Genomic DNA, 16,137 nt, shown 5'->3' with positions numbered 1-16,137 from the left:
AATGTGCCCACAAGTTATAAGATAGAGGATACAATTTGAAGCAGTCATGACAAATAAAACCTTTTTAGGTAAGCATTAAATAATTCTATTGGGCAAAAGCAATTGGCATTCCCTGTGCTTCTTCCAAATTACTTCACAAAATTTATGGGGTGAATTGTTTTGATTTCTTTGTGAGTTTAAAATTGCTGGATTGCTACCAATGTCTGGTTTGAATTTCATGAAAATGAAATCCATCTGAGCACTTAGTTCAAATATTCACTGATACAATTGAGGACAGGGAGTAATTCTGAACAATTTATAACAAACTCAGTGAACTATGGGGCACCGTGTTGGAGAAGCACCTGCTTCATTATGGATCAAAGACATTGCTATTCTTTCTGATTCTGAAATTATGCAAATGTCTTACATTCATTTGCTCGTCATTTTGAATCAGGTGATTTGGAAGCACAGAGGAAAGCATCCCTCTGCTCTCGGCGGCAACAACACACTAATGATGGACTGGATGCCACAGAAAGATCTACTTGGCCACCCACAAATAAAAGTCTTCATAGCTCATGGAGGAACAAATGGAGTCCATTTACTTTGAAGTCCCTGTGCTTGGCATACCCTTGTTCTTTGACCAGTATGACAACCTTCTACGTCTACAGAAAAGAGGAGCAGCAAAGATTATTCAGCTCCATGAAGTTAATGGTCACAGCTTTGAGAGAGCTGTTAAGGAAGTGCTCCATAAAGACAGCTACAAGGAAAATATGCAGAGACTGTCACGTTTACACCAAGATCAGCTGATCAGGCCTCTTTCTGGATAGAGTATGTGATACGCTACAAAGGGGCTCCTCACCTCCGCACAGAGGCTTACAGGATACTGTGGTACTCATATCATTGCTTAGATGTACTACTCTTTTTGATGACTTATGTACCTGTTTTCCTCTTCTCTGCTTTTGCTGCTTTTCTATTTCTGTTTGCAGAAGAAGATGGAATCAAAAACTGAAACAAAATACACTAAAATTATTGATTAAATTGAATTATTTGCATGTGTAAAGTGTAATTATGGTTTTAACATTATAGAATCTGTCTTTTATATGGTGTGCTGTCATTTATTGGTTACAGATTTCTTTATTATAATTTAATTTCCAAAATATTCTACAGTTAGATATCTAAAAGACATTTATGAAATTTCTTTTTCCTTTACCTAGAATAGCCACCAAGAAGCCAAATATTGAAAGGTCTGCCTGTTTGTAATGCAAACGCATAAAAAATAAAACTAATTTTAAACACAAATCCAACAATGTAAGCTATAAATGTTAATTTCCAAAATGTTTCATCCCTAACTATTCCCAATTATGAAAGCAAAAACACATAGTAAAGTAAGTATTAATTTCTCCATTATGTTGTAAAACAAAAATTTTTTTTTGGTTTCCAATAATAATAAATTGGTTGTAGTATGGTATATTCATTTAATTTCGAAGAATTTAAGGCAGCTTCTTGTAATATGTGTACTACAGTACTTGTAACTCATTTACCTTGTGACGGTTTTTATCTCTTTTATTGGTGTTTGTGCTCAAAGGTCTCCTACAGGAGATGGACAGTCAGTCTGCTTGCAAGTCAGGCTAATATTAACTTACTTCAATATGGGTGAGTAAATGTCACTATGATCATTGTCTTGTGTTAGGGGTTTTACTCTCTTTCTGTTTGTGGTGTGAAATTATACATTTTCAATAAGATGTGATATAACCTATTGCCACGCTTATTCAATTTGTATTAAATTTGTTATACATTGGTCAATATTTTAGTTTCTGGTTATACATTTCCTGAGAAATCACTGAAGAATGTTTCTTATGCATTTTAGGAGCGGGTGGATTCTTAGTAGTCTTCAGCCTGTTTCAGATTTTCTTCATATCACACTGCGATGCAGGGAATATTTTGGTGTATCCTCTGGATGGCAGCCACTGGATCAATATGGAAATTCTTCTAGAAGAACTTCATGCCAAGGGTCACAACATCAGTGTGATTAGGGCTTCCACCAGCTGGTATATCCCAGAAAAATCCCCCCTCTACACATCCATCACAGTTGAAATGGACAGAGATGTGAAAGACTTCTTTGCTGATTTTATACAATACCAACTGCGGGTAAATGATTATAAATGTATGTGTTGGATCCAATGTGCGGTTTTGTACTAACTGTACAGAAAGTTATTAAAGTTTTATTCATTTTTATTTCAGGTGCACCGAGAAGGGTCCTCACTGATAACGTTCTTCAAGCTCACAAAGAAGTTTATGTCCTTTGTTTCTGTGGGACATACCCTTTGGTGTGATGCTGCATCAAGAATCATGGAAAATCCAAAGTTGATAAAAAGCTTAATAGAATCCCAGTATGATCTGGTTCTTACTGATCCAGGAATAGGACCAGGTGTTGTGTTAGCTAAATATCTTAAACTGCCATTAGTCCTCAACGTTCGTTGGATTACTAGTGGAGAAGGTCATTTTGTGCTGGCTCCCTCACCACTCTCTTATATCCCAGTGAGCCCAGGACCTGGTCTAACAGACAAAATGGATTTCATCCAGAGAATCCAAAACATTTTTTTCTACAGTATCATATTATTCCAGCAAAAATTTGTGGTGGGACCTATTTATGACGCCATGTGTGATAAATACATTGAGGGTGGGTGTGACATTGTCTCACTGCTTCAAGATGCGGATATTTGGCTATTCAGGTCAGATTTTGTATTTGATTTTCCTCGGCCAACAATGCCAAATGTTGTTTACATTGGAGGGTTCCAGTGTAAACCTGCACAGCCTCTACCAGCGGACCTGGAGGAGTTTGTTCAGAGTGCTGGGGAGCATGGAGTCATCATCATGACTCTGGGAACTTTGGTTAACACTTTACCAGAAGACATTGTGAATGAGATTGCCAGTGTCTTTGCTGAGATGCCCCAAAAGGTACATTCACTTTCTCTATGTAACATTTCTAATTATCACATCTTTATATTCCTGTATCACTCAGAATCCTTAGTCCTAAATATGATGCTTCTTATTTGGTAATCAAAGAGCCATAAAGTGGTCTGAGCTGAAAGAACAAAACAGAATTTTCTCAATTGTGATCTAAATGATAAATGGAGTGGACTGAATTATTATTACAGAAGACGTGATGACCAAATGTCACAATGAAAACCACAACAATTCAAAACAATGTCTTTCCCTCTTGATCCATTTTCAATGTTGTGATTCTAAACAAAAACCTTGAAGAGCAACTTCATAGTTCAGATGGAGTAGCGCTAATTTATGATGGTACAAAGTCTCCATAACCAATAGATGATTGGTTGCTGATCTATGTTGGTGATCAACATAGATCAGGGTTTTATCAACATCTATTGTAGATAAAACCCTTTCCTAGTAATGATTCAAAGCTAAGTCAGATGGGTAGGACTATGATTTACCTTCGTGGCTGCTCAGTTCCTAGTTGGTAACTGAAAATGGCCTGTGGGAGTTGTCATGGATACTCCAATTTTCAGATCTTTCTGAACTGACAGATTTTGAAACAACAGGAGCCCCAGCAAGGAATCTGCGATCTGCTCCTGAACATGCACTGACATGAAACCCCTCCTGCTGAATTTATAATCACACTGAAGAAAACTAGCATATTTCTCAAAGTTTAGAAAATAGATATTATTTTGTAGCATATGAATATAAATTTGTTTCAACAGTCCAAACAGTATTCTTTAAAAAACATTTACACTCCAATGTACCTGCCAGATTAAAATGTGGTAAAATAATTTGTTCTGTAAAGGGAGGATTGTGGTAAAAAATAAAAATAAAAATATGATCTCAAAGGGACTATTGATTAAACTGAGGAAAGGAATAATTTGGCTTAGAAAAAAATAGCATTAAGATGACAACAACACTATTATTTTAACTGAAGAAACCAATTAGCACAGCCAAGGAACCACAAAAGGGATTATTTTAGAAGACAACTGCTGTTCAGGTTAAAATACGAATAGTAAATATATACATATGTTTTTGATTTGTCCATTTTGAATCAGGTGATTTGGAAGCACAGAGGAAAGCGTCCCTCTACTCTGGGCAACAACACTCTAATGATGGATTGGATGCCACAGAAGGATCTACTTGGCCACCCACAAATAAAAGTCTTCATAGCTCATGGAGGAACAAATGGAGTCCAGGAAGCCATTTACTTTGGAGTCCCTGTGCTTGGCATACCCTTGTTCTTTGACCAGTACGACAACCTCCTACGTCTACAGAAAAGAGGAGCAGCAAAGATTATTCAGCTCCATGAAGTTAATGGTCACAGCTTTGAGAGAGCTGTTAAGGAAGTGCTCCATAAAGACAGCTACAAGGAAAATATTCAGAGACTGTCACGTTTACACCAAGATCAGCCAATGCCCCCCATGGATCAGGCCACTTTCTGGATAGAGTATGTGATACGCCACAAAGGGGCTCCTCACCTCCGCACAAAGGCTTACAGGATGCCTTGGTACTCATATCATTGCTTAGATGTACTGCTCCTTTTGATGACTTCTGTAGCTGTGGTATTCTTCTCTGTTTTTGCTGTTTTTAGATTTTTATTTTGCAAAAGAAAGAACAGAAAATATAAACAAAGCTGATTTGCATTAAACTTATTTGTCTGTGGGTTTGGGTTCACAGTTGTCCCTGTGTCATGTTTGTTTCTCTAGGTTATTTTCCGTTTGTGTTTAGATTGTCATCTTTTACTTAAATTAGATTATTTTTGATTCAATTACTCTCTTACCTTGTTCTCACGCCTGGTCTTGTCTTTAATCATTGTTATTCTATTCTCCTTTGTCTTCTGTTCTAGCCTTGATCATCATCATTTTCCCTAAACATCAGTCTTGCTATGTTCTAGCTGAGCAAGTTTTGTTATCCTTAAGATGTCAAGTTTTATTTCCTGTTAGCTTTAATTTTTGTAGTCTCTCTAGTTTGCTACTCCTGTTTAGTTCCTCAGCTCAGCATTCTCCCTGTTAATTTAGATAATCCGTTACCTGATCAGTAATCCTCTTCATCTGTCTCACGTTTTTTAGGTTTTAGTCTTATCTTCGGAGGATTTGCAGGATTCTTGTGCATTTTTATGTCTGTTAGTTGATTAAACACTCATGTCCATGTCAAGTTTTTAAGTTTAAATAAATTTTCACTATGCCATGTTGCTGTTTGCATTTTGGCTCTTCCCTATCTCCGCCTTCCCCAATCTTGACAATAACATCACAAAGTGTAAAAGTGCTAATCCACTGAGAACCAGCTCAGCATTAATGGAGCCTTATATTATGTTTCTCTTAGGGGATGTTTTATACATTTCAAATCACATATTGCCATCTTCTACACAATCAAGTAATTATGTTAACTTCAGTTGGTATAAAAATTATGTAGATATAAGTTCAAATAAATTTGACTCTGGATATCAACATGACACCTTGAAATTGGCCTCCATGTCTTTAAGAAGCTCCACTTTCTAACACTCCTTCTTCAAAACGTCATCAAAACAATGCTCCTCCATGATGCCGTTTACAGCCAATCTTAGGAGCGACGGACTAAGGAGTAGTTTGTATGATAATCTCAGCAGGTGCAGCTATGCACCAGGTGTTTGATAATTGTTGCTGCCCCTAGTTTGGAGGAGCTGTTCGGAGGAGGTGCGCAATGTGGAGAGAAAGCGCGATAGCAAACTGCAGCACCAAGAGTGGAGATGTGGGTAAATAGACAGCGCTTTGTATGAGCAAACGTTTGGCACCCCCAAATGGCAGTCACCGGAGAACCAAGGATTTCTCAAACATGCATGAAATCTCCAGTGTATTCAATATAATCAATAATTAATCACGCTATTTAAAGTCTGGTTTAAAATAACTCCCTGGTTCAACTATGAAATGATTGTTTCTTTCTTCTACACTTTTGCTTCTGAAGCCTAATCTTACATAACCCACTCTAATACAGTTATGAAAGAGGTCATTGTTTCACTATGATGAAACCACTGTTCTTGCTTAACTTATGCATGAACTGTACGTGCCTTATTTACTAGCGAAAGAACAGATCGTCTCTGAATCTGGAGTTTGAACTCAAATACCTACTGGTTTATCTTGAACAAGCTGTCAGTGTGGGTACTTCGGACGGTCATAGTCTTTACCAACATTAGGTAAGTAAATTAAGAAACCATCTGAAATTGGAAACTGAGTATATTATAACTTATACTGTTCTAGTCATTTTAAATAAATTTTAGCTGTAGTCTTTTGTCCAGACTTGATTTGTATCTACACTAATGAAATACATTTATTTCTGTTTGTGACATTGTAGGATCCATGGCTCTGACTTGTTTCTCCGGTATAATCACACTGTCCTTACACCTAATCCTGCTGACATCACACTGTGATGGGGGAAACATATTGGTGTTCCCTGTGGATGGCAGCCACTGGATTAATATGAAAATACTACTGGAAGAACTTCATTCCAGAGGACACAACATCAGTGTGATTAGGTCTTCTACCAGCTGGTACATTCCAGAAAAATCCCCCCTCTACACATCCATCACCATTGAAATGGATGAAGCTTTAGAGAACTTTTTTGACATATATCTACAGGAGCATATGAGGGTATGTGTTTATGTATATACTGCATGCAGTGTTTCCCAACCCTGGTCCTCAAGGCACACTGCCCTGAAATGATTTAGATGTTCTTCATGTGCTTCAAGCACACATGATTTCAATTGATGGCTGATTAACAAGCTTTTGTTGAACTGCAGTCATCTGAATCAGGTGTCTTAAATCAGGGAAACATCTAAAACATGCAGGGAAATGTGCCTTGAGGACCAGGGTTGGGAAATACAATACTAAGGTATTGTGACATAAAGAAATGAAAGCTTGATCAATCATTTCAGAGCTTTCTGGTTTTACAAGGAAATGCATCTTGTGCAATTTAACTGAAAAACAAACATATGTTGAAGGAGGAGAAAAATCAAATATTCCACAATTACTGATATGTTGAATCACATTTTGGTCCAGTTTGAGCATATGCTGGTGCAAATCTGTCAGCATCTCCTGTCTTGACTTGGTAGTATTTGCCAAGCTAAGTTGCCAGTATTTGCAAATGTTCTCCAAATCTGTCAGATTATCAAGGGTATCCCTTGTTCACAGCCCTTTGTGTGAGCCCTCATAGATTTTCTATCAGGTTAAAGTCTGGATCCTTTGAAGATCATTCCAAGAAAGAACTGTTCATGATTTTATCCACCTTCAGATAAATCTAGCGCCATCTGAAGAGAAATATGACCACAGACCATGATGTAGACACCATCTTTTCACTGTGGATTTATGTTGTTTTCATTATGCACAGTATGTTTGCAGTAATCTTTCTTTTGGAATTGTGACCGAAAACCCAAGTTAGGTTTCATATGACTATAACAAAATATTTCACAAGACCAAGAGAGTTTTTTCCAGCTCAAGATGTTTTCTTTTAAAGAGAAATATTATTTTAGTCTTACTCCTTAGCTTAGACATGTTAAAAATACTAGAGACTGTTGTCAAGTTGAAAAATTTCAATACTAAACAGACACATCTGCTGATTCTAATCTTGCAATAAGGTTTTTGAATCTTTCTGATAACTTTCCATCTAGTTTTTTAAATTAATTATCAAGGGCAAGATGAACTTTTTCCAAGGCAAAATTTGTTTTGCAGCCAACAAAGAACAAATGTAAGCAAAAGTACAAATATGACCGACTGAAATACAAAAATAACAATGTAATACATATCAATCAGCACACAGAATTTACAAAGAAACATTCAGCATCACTAATCTTGTTTTTGTACCTTTATTTCAACCAATACTTATGCATCATTTAGGCTTTGCAACCTCCCTGCAAACTAAATTTCTTTAGTTTAAAACTTTAAACAAAAAAGTGTCAAGAAAATCCTGCTTGGACACCTGAATTTGTCAACTCAGGTATCAATTCAGACAATCTGAAAGAAACATAACAGTTTTTTCAAATTTTCTATAATTAATGCCAGATACGTATAAAAATAGACAGAATGCTCCAATTAAATTAAACAATGGTTACAACCCATTAAAAGCACAGGGGGTTTGGATATGTTTGCTATCAAGTTGTTGCAAGTCATTTGTTATATTTCTCACTCTAGATTAGCTTGTATTTCATTTAAATTGCAGAGGATATAATGTGCCACATTAACGGTTGAAATGTTTTAATGGTTAGGTCCTTAGTTTTATCATCACAATATTTATTTCACATGAACCTTGCATTTGAATTGGCAAATCTAGACTTTTTGTTCTTAAATGTGTTTCATGAAGTCATGCTTTTAACCACTTTTTTCTGTTTCACAATTTTCTTTAGGCACAGCGAGAAGGGGCTTCTCTTTTGACTTTCTTGAAGCTCACCAAGGATTTCCTTTCTATGATTACTCAAGCCCATTTGTTGTGGTGTGATGCTACAATTCAGATTTTTCAGAATCCAACTTTGGTCAAAAACCTAAAAGATTCCCAATATGATTTGGTTCTTGCTGATCCAGCCATGGGTCCAGGTCCTGTGTTAGCTAAATATCTTAAACTGCCTTTAGTCCTTAATGTTCGCTGGATTACAAGTGGAGAAGGTCACTTTATTTTGGCACCTTCACCCCTCTCTTACATCCCAGTGCCTGGATCTGGCTTTACTGACAAAATGGATTTTATCCAGAGGGTGAAAAACTTTTTTTTCTATAGTATAATACAGTTCCAGGAAAAGTTTCTTGTGGGCCCCATCTATGATAATTTGTGCAATAAATACATTGAAGGTGGGTGTGACATTGTCTCACTGCTTCAAGGTGCTGACGTTTGGTTGTTTAGGTCAGATTTTGTGTTTGAGTTTCCTCGGCCAACAATGCCAAATGTTGTCTACATTGGAGGGTTCCAGTGCAAACCTGCACAGCCTCTACCAGCGGAACTGGAGGAGTTTGTTCAAAGTGCTGGAGAACATGGAGTCATCATCATGACTCTGGGAACTTTGGTCAATGCTTTACCCAAAGAGGTTTCGGATGAAATTGCCAGTGTTTTTGCCAAAATGCCCCAAAAGGTAAAAAAATAATCTTTTTCATATTTAGGTTTAGGTTTTGAGTTGTTTCAGGATCAGGTCATGGAAAATGTCCATAAAAGCAGACACCAGATACTTAATAATAAATTCTTCTGATCAAGATTGAGTGTGAAGTTTCATACAGAGATTTATACCAGTGACAAGAAGGAAATCAGGAGGAATGCTATATGAGAGCATTGTTTTGTGCCACTAGCAAACACAGGCAAACTAGCTCCTACCCAATAATTTAAAAGCTTTTTGTTGTAATTCAGTACGATGATGAATGACCATTTTGCCAAAAAATACAAATTCTATATTCCATAATTTTTCTCCAGTTGTGATAAGAATTGCTGCACTGTTTTGCAAGGGCAATTGTTAGCATGCCCTATCCAACAACTGTGTCATCAAAACTGGTTTAAAAACTAACTTGCATTTTTTTTAAAATTATGCAGTGGCCATTTCTCTATTTTCCAGACTCCCATCTATGTTGTACTTGTGAAAATCTAATCCTTTTTCACAAGGAAAAAGGATTAGGAGTTGCCAGCTCCTTCAGTTTTCTACTGAGGACACTTGTATTAGACTTTATATCTCCATTTACGTGTAGATTTCCATCTGCAACATACAGTACAGTTTAGCCATAAAATGTCACTTACAACAAATACTTTGATAAGGAGAAATTTAAAATCCTGATACACACTAAGACCACAGTTTCTCTCATATTTGTTTGGCTCTGACATAGAGAAAATATTTTGTTCCAATAGCAGTTACGGATTGAAAAGGATCTATAGCTATCAGTAGACATTTTGTCCTATCAGAAAATACTTACAGTAAAAACTACTCTTAAAGAAAGCTCGGTCTTACAAGATCAACTTCATGCTCACAAACAATAACTGTGATGAACTCATTGGTCTGTCCTCCTTATATATTTATTCCCAGAGATCTCCCCACTGTTGTCTGCCTAGAAAATATTCATAGCAAAACTCCTACCATCTTTTTCTACAGTCACATTTGCATTTGTTGTATTTTATTTTTTTTTTAAAAGTCTTTGTTATCCTGAAATGTCATATGTACAACAATTAGACATTGCAAACCCAGAAAACATTAAGTACCATCATCCACATGGTGCTCCCTGCCTGGGTATTCCAGACATGGCTATAGATTATGTTGTGTTGTAAAAAGAAAAAAAATATTTAAAATTACTTTGCTGATTTTGATTTAAGTTTCATCCAAACAATATTAATAGGTTTTATATTTCTATATTATTGCCATGAAGATTACAACATTAGCCATGCTACACTTGTATTGTGCAAATTTTGGCCTTCACTAAACATTTACATTGTTTGTGCCTTTTATTAACAGGTGATTTGGAGGCACAAAGGGGAGCATCCCTCTACTTTGGGCAACAACACTCTAATAGTGGACTGGATGCCACAAAAGGACCTCCTCGGCCACCCGCAGATCAAAGTCTTCGTCGCTCACGGAGGAACAAATGGAGTCCAGGAAGCCATTTACTTTGGAGTCCCTGTGCTTGGCATACCCTTGTTCTTTGACCAATATGACAACCTTCTACGTCTACAGAAAAGAGGAGCAGCAAAGATTATTCAACTAGCTGATGTAAATGGTCACACGTTTGAGAAGACTATTAAAGAACTGCTCCACAAAGTCAGCTACCGGGAAAACATGCAAAGACTTTCAAGCTTGCACAGAGATCAGCAGATGCCACCCATGGATCAGGCTACTTTCTGGGTAGAGTATGTGATGCGCCACAAAGGAGCCCCTCACTTGCGCACAGAGGCTTATGGGATGCCTTGGTACTCATACTATTGTTTAGATGTTCTAATTTTCTTGGTGACAACAGTAACTTTGCCCCTCTTTTCTATTTTTGCCATTGCAAAATTTCTTTGCTGTACAAAGAAAAGAACAAAAACCAAACAGAATTAACTTGAGTCAACCTTGCTTGAAAATATATGAATTGTCCAAAATTGCTTTATTTGGACAAATGCATTATCTCTTTTACAATGCCCCCCAGTGCCAACATAAAGAGCATTTTCTAAATGAAACATCTATCAAGGAATTATGATCTCACTGGTTTAGTAAGAATAAACCAGTGATAATGTTCTGCTTGTCACTGATCCTCATTACTTGTAAAAGTTGGATGTTTGATTCCAACTATGATACACAGATGGCAGGAAACCCGACGGGGAGTTCTTATTTTACTGATGTTGTCTGGAGTACATACAGTACCTGATAGAACCTAATTTTGACCTAATTTTTGCACATGTAAAAAATGATTTAAAGTGGGTTTGCCATGTTGTACTTTTAAGATTTGTTTGAAAATTCGACTGATGTGAAAACGCCACTAGACAATTCAGGAGAATGAAATTCTATGTTGCTATCCATAGATTTATGACAGTTTCTCAACTAGTCAACAATACTTTTAACACAAAGTGATTTGAATTTCTTGGCTAAAAGCTGTCTCTCAATCTCTTTAGGTTTTAAAAAAATAAAATACAAGTTCTAAATTACAGTCTACTTTAAAGGGTATGTATAATCATTTTGGCTACTTTTCCTTTCCAACTTGCTGGACAGTAGAGTACTTGTATACATTTCTGTGATTGAAATCAGGAAATGTGTTAAAGTGACACGATTTGTGTGTGCTGTTTGTTCACCATTGTTCTCTAGCAAATCTTTGAGGCCTTTATTTAACAGCTTGGTGTGTTTACTGAAAATAAATTACTCAGTTGTCTTTTTACTTAGGTAATTTCTGAAAACAGTTGGTTGCATTGGATTTCAATTAGGAGCATAGGAGTAATGGTGACTAAATAGTATTGCAAGCTACACTTTTCAGATTCTAATTGTGGCTTTGATGTTAGATGCAGGTCAGTTTAAAATGTTAACATCTCTTCTGCTTTTGGTGAATAATTTACATATCATTCTCCTAATACAACATTATATATTGTAGTTTGAAGAAAAGCTCTCCACATAACCAAAAGACTGACATCTATAGCAGGATTAGCCTAAGTTTACACAGAACAAATCAGACTAAGTGTAAAAGGAAGCATACAGTCCTTATCTGGTTCGTCCTAATCTGCCTCACTCAGCCTGTTCTCGGCTCTGGCTCTTTTCCTGTCTCTGCCTTGTTCCAGTTGACTTGGAACATATTTTCTGTCATTGTAGTGTAATGAGATCATGTTTCTGTGTTGAAAGCTTTTCTCTTGAGAGCTCTGAATGAAAAAAAACTACACTCACTTACTACTGTGTGAATGTTGAAGGGATATAATCACCAAACAAGAAATGTTATGTTAAATGGGGGAAAAACCATATATACAACCTGTTGATAGTATTCATGCGTGTTTAACTTTGTCATATTCTATTACATTAAAGCTATAACCTTGGGTGTACTTTACTACTTTAAAACTCTGTTTTTCACAATAATCCACTGCCTTTTGTTTCAAATAATATCTCTAAATTTCTGGCTGTAATCAGAAAACAATGACAAAGTTAAGAAAGCTTTAACTTTGTCATATTATAAAACAATAAAATTAAAGTGGAATATTTACATTTTTATTCAATTCAGAAAGCCTGAACATGTGTTTTAAGTTTACCTATATTTATGCTAACTTCATATTACAATAATGGAAACAAAAAAATAAATAAAGCTCACTCCTTTTAAATGAGAATTGTTTACATATTCTGTATACAGGGATCATGGGATGTACTTGGATTTACTCAAACTTTTTAAGTTTGCAGTTCATCTTTTTTCAATAAATCATGCAATAGTGGAATCAAGAGTGTATGGTTTGATCTATTTCAGATTAGATTTAATAGCTGAACATGCATTTATTATCTACGCACTAAAAGTATACCTTTGTCAGACAATCTCATCTTATGAAACTAAAACACCTTCTTGGACCAATTGTGTCAATGCAAGTTTTTAGAAGTCTTTGAGAGGGCTTTACTCTGTCCAGAAGGGTATGCCCAGTTTATTTTGACATGCATTGTCATTAGCAAAACGATAGGTTCAACCTATCGTTTTGCTAATGACTAATTACCAAAGCCAAACTTTATTACTTCACCTCTACTGTGTATGTTCTGATGAAGACTCATCCCTTTTCTTTAACCTTACCATATAAACATGAGCAACTTTATCTAATGAAAATAAAATTCCGAATCTTTTTTAGATTATGTGTTGATGAGGAGCTTCACACAAACACCATCCGACTTGAAGTTCCCAAAGGGCTTCTCCAAGGCATGATATCATTCTCTCTACAGACATACAATAGATCACATTCCCTTTTCTCTATGAACAAATACTTGCCAGAGGCACAAATGGTTTCACTCATCTGCACAATAAAGACTGTTCTATAGATTTTGTGTAGGCAGATGTTGCTGTCTGCTCAGAGTTGGAAAACATCAACATAGTTGAGTAATGGGAACATTTTCCCAGACAAATTTTGCTCTCAAACACACAATGGGATCCACTCTACATACTGTATGTAGTAACTTTAACTGCTCTCTCTTGGGGTGACTATATTGATAAACTTTTGGCCAATCTTCTTAAGTGAAATTCAATCCATTAAGCTTTGTATTATCTTGGAAAAAAAAGATAGCAAAAGAAAAATATGATTTTTTTTCTTTTGCTGATTTTTATAACATTGCACACATTTTTTTGTTTTTCATGTTTTTAACACTACTAGGAATAGTACAATATTTTCAAAGACTCGTATACGTTAGTTATTCATAAGTAATTAGGAAATTAAAAAGTAATTAGAAATCTTTAATCAGTGGATTTAAGCAGAATTATAAATAATTGTCATTATGGTCTTTTTATGTATATATCTAGTTTATTTGCATCAAGCATGATGGGGTGTGTTTCTTGATCTCTTTTGACCAAACACATTAAATTAATCCCCCTGTCTTCGATTTACACAAGTCGTGCATTTGAGGTCATTTGGAAATCCTTTTCAGTCACAGTTCATCAATCACAAAGTAAATCTGGATGGGACTTTGCTCTTGTCTCATCAGAGACTCCCCTCAAGCTCCATAAATTTTTGATTTGCCGCTATGGTTGGCTGGTTTTAATTTAGAGTTGAAGAACAAACAGCATAGTTGTCTGGAATTGCACTTGGAGAAAAAGAATGTATGAAATCTTTGGATCAGATTCTGGGAGACGGATTGCAATGTCTCTGAGAACTGGGGAGCCACAATGCATACTGCACACTCATGTACCGTGTGGTAGTAAAAAATAAAGAAAACCCCAATACATTTCTTCGAATGGAAATTGCACTCAGTATCATGTATATTACATGTGTAGCTATTTATTTAGAAGTATATATGATATTGTTACAGAGATGAGACACCTGTCATAATGCTCTCTCATTAAGATGGCACTTGTCACTGCTGTGAATAGTGAAATTCTTATAAAAATGCAATGGGTTGCTGGTGAGGTTTTTAAGAATAAACATGGGGTTACACAGGGTGAGCAAAAACAACATATAATGGCCAGACTTCCAGGTTCCAGATTTACTTGGTAGTTTTGCTCTCTGTTCCTATAAAATAGAATGACATAATGGCCCCTCTCTCCACTTACAGAACAATTTAAATACGTCCTTTAGATGAAACCCATGAGATTAATTTTGGCGTAAGTTTGTTTTGGCTAGGATGTGCGACATTTCTTCATTATGGTTACATGTTTATGGTGTGATTGGGATAGTTGCAAAGACAATTGTGGATCGACAATTCTGTGTAACTGGAGGTATGTCATGTATTTTGCTCCAGGATTTATGTGATTATAAATCTTTTACGCAATAAAGCTAATGTAGTAATTCTTCAGGCATATTGTTGTCTGGGTTGGAGACAGACACCACACGATAAAACATTTTCTTAAACAATTTTTAAAAATGTGCAAATAGTGGCATTATTTGACATGGGCTACATGATCAAGGTGTAGAGCACTCAAGAAATAGAAATCAAATAACTGCTAGTATTTTAATTGGTTGGAGTTCATCAGAAGGAGGGGCTTGACCAAGGCACCATTCCTGCGATAACCATAACTGCATGCATATTTCTAATTGAAGCTCACAAAATTAGGCATAGTGATTGTGATTAATTGCAGCACTAAAGTGTGATTAATCTGATAAAATGTTTAATGCACAGGTAAAATGTTGATTATACTCATAGCTTCAGTTATGCACGTACTGTTTACAAAGTACAAGAAACTTCGTGGCGAGCCATAAATTATAAGTTACCAAATGATGTCATGTAAAATTCAACCAATAACATTTTTAGTATTTTTCCTGAAATTTAGTTATCAGATTTGATACTTTTTTTCAGTGATCATGCCCATTTTAGCAATCATTATAATTCACCCTTAATTTATAAACACAGTGATGAAAATATGAAGTTTTCAAAATCAGCTACATAATCCATTTTGAAATATAAATTTAGTCAAAGAAGCATTTATTATGATAGAGAAATGTTCAGACTGAAGTGGCCGTGGCCTACCCCATTTAATTATGCATCAGCTAGAAGTTGATGATATAAAGCTTTTTGCTATCAAGTTCTGAAAAGTTAATCATGTTTCCTATAAGCAGTTTAGGTTACTGGGCGTGCCGTGGTGGAGGGGAAGACATGTGGCTGTCGCATGTCTTCCCCTCTCTCCTTCCCCTTTCCTGTCAGCCTACTTTAATATAAGGGACACTAGAGCCCACAAAAGACCCCCTGGAGGGGTACAAAAGAAAAAAAAAGCAGTTTAGGTTACTAATCGGACTTACTACAGAAGGATCAAGTCATTAAAACATAGAATTCCAAATATATTCCCAGATGACCGGCTCTATAAACTAATTCCATTTCACAAATAACTTTTAAAACAACATTGACATCATTTAACAGCAATTATAACATTGACCCAAAAATTTAAATAAATAAATCCACAGTAAGTAAATGCTCTAACCACTGGTATTTTTTAAAGCACTGGTAACTGAAACATTCTTGCAAATGACATAACTTTTGCTGATGACATCTAACTTTTCATTAGGGGACAATATGCTCTATTGCTAAATATTTCAGGTAAT

At 35.9% G+C, this 16,137-nt stretch overlaps 2 protein-coding genes and 1 long non-coding RNA gene across 5 annotated transcripts; all 3 read left to right on the top strand.

Annotated features, from left to right (window-relative positions):
- The first annotated feature begins 598 nt into the window (after positions 1-598).
- LOC116728024 (UDP-glucuronosyltransferase 1-2-like) lies at positions 599-5,173 on the top strand. Of its 3 annotated transcripts, XM_032575744.1 has the most exons (5): positions 599-807; positions 1,565-1,632; positions 1,847-2,127; positions 2,221-2,937; positions 4,038-5,173. In XM_032575744.1, the coding sequence occupies exons 2-5, from the start codon at positions 1,629-1,631 to the stop codon at positions 4,617-4,619; spliced, it is 1,584 nt and encodes a 527-aa protein (XP_032431635.1). In that variant the 5' UTR covers positions 599-807; positions 1,565-1,628; the 3' UTR covers positions 4,620-5,173. The 3 variants fall into 3 exon arrangements, with proteins under 3 accessions (XP_032431635.1, XP_032431636.1, XP_032431637.1); XM_032575745.1 differs by lacking the exon at positions 599-807 and having other exon boundaries at positions 1,546-1,632; positions 1,913-2,127; XM_032575746.1 differs by lacking the exons at positions 599-807; positions 1,565-1,632 and having other exon boundaries at positions 2,062-2,143.
- Positions 5,174-5,992: 819 nt separating this feature from the next.
- On the top strand, positions 5,993-12,849 carry LOC116728023 (UDP-glucuronosyltransferase 2C1-like). The gene is made up of 4 exons (XM_032575743.1): positions 5,993-6,151; positions 6,310-6,605; positions 8,354-9,067; positions 10,424-12,849. Exons 2-4 carry the CDS (start codon positions 6,315-6,317, stop codon positions 11,003-11,005), a joined length of 1,587 nt encoding a protein of 528 aa, XP_032431634.1. The 5' UTR covers positions 5,993-6,151; positions 6,310-6,314; the 3' UTR covers positions 11,006-12,849.
- A 727-nt stretch (positions 12,850-13,576) lies between these two features.
- Positions 13,577-15,998, top strand: LOC116728026 (uncharacterized). Its single transcript, XR_004340926.1, has 2 exons — positions 13,577-15,227; positions 15,867-15,998. It is a non-coding gene; the product is annotated as an uncharacterized LOC116728026 (long non-coding RNA).
- The last annotated feature ends 139 nt before the right edge of the window (positions 15,999-16,137 follow it).

This window comes from Xiphophorus hellerii, chromosome 11, assembly GCF_003331165.1.
Source record: "Xiphophorus hellerii strain 12219 chromosome 11, Xiphophorus_hellerii-4.1, whole genome shotgun sequence".
Taxonomy (NCBI): Eukaryota; Metazoa; Chordata; class Actinopteri; order Cyprinodontiformes; family Poeciliidae; genus Xiphophorus; species Xiphophorus hellerii.
Note: the sequence above shows the minus strand (reverse complement) of the source record. Positions and strands in the feature narration are given on the sequence as shown.

What these genes read in the sequence shown, in the direction of transcription:
- LOC116728024 (XM_032575744.1), top strand. An exon ending in TTATACAATACCAACTGCGG is followed by an intron (nt 2,128 to 2,220) that starts GTAAATGATTAT and finishes TTTTTATTTCAG; the next exon opens with GTGCACCGAGAAGGGTCCTC. An exon ending in TTGCTGAGATGCCCCAAAAG is followed by an intron (nt 2,938 to 4,037) that starts GTACATTCACTT and finishes ATTTTGAATCAG; the next exon opens with GTGATTTGGAAGCACAGAGG.
- LOC116728023 (XM_032575743.1), top strand. Translation starts at nt 6,315, where the DNA reads ATGGCTCTGACTTGTTTCTCCGGTATAATCACACTGTCCTTACACCTA. An exon ending in ATCTACAGGAGCATATGAGG is followed by an intron (nt 6,606 to 8,353) that starts GTATGTGTTTAT and finishes AATTTTCTTTAG; the next exon opens with GCACAGCGAGAAGGGGCTTC. An exon ending in TTGCCAAAATGCCCCAAAAG is followed by an intron (nt 9,068 to 10,423) that starts GTAAAAAAATAA and finishes TTTTATTAACAG; the next exon opens with GTGATTTGGAGGCACAAAGG.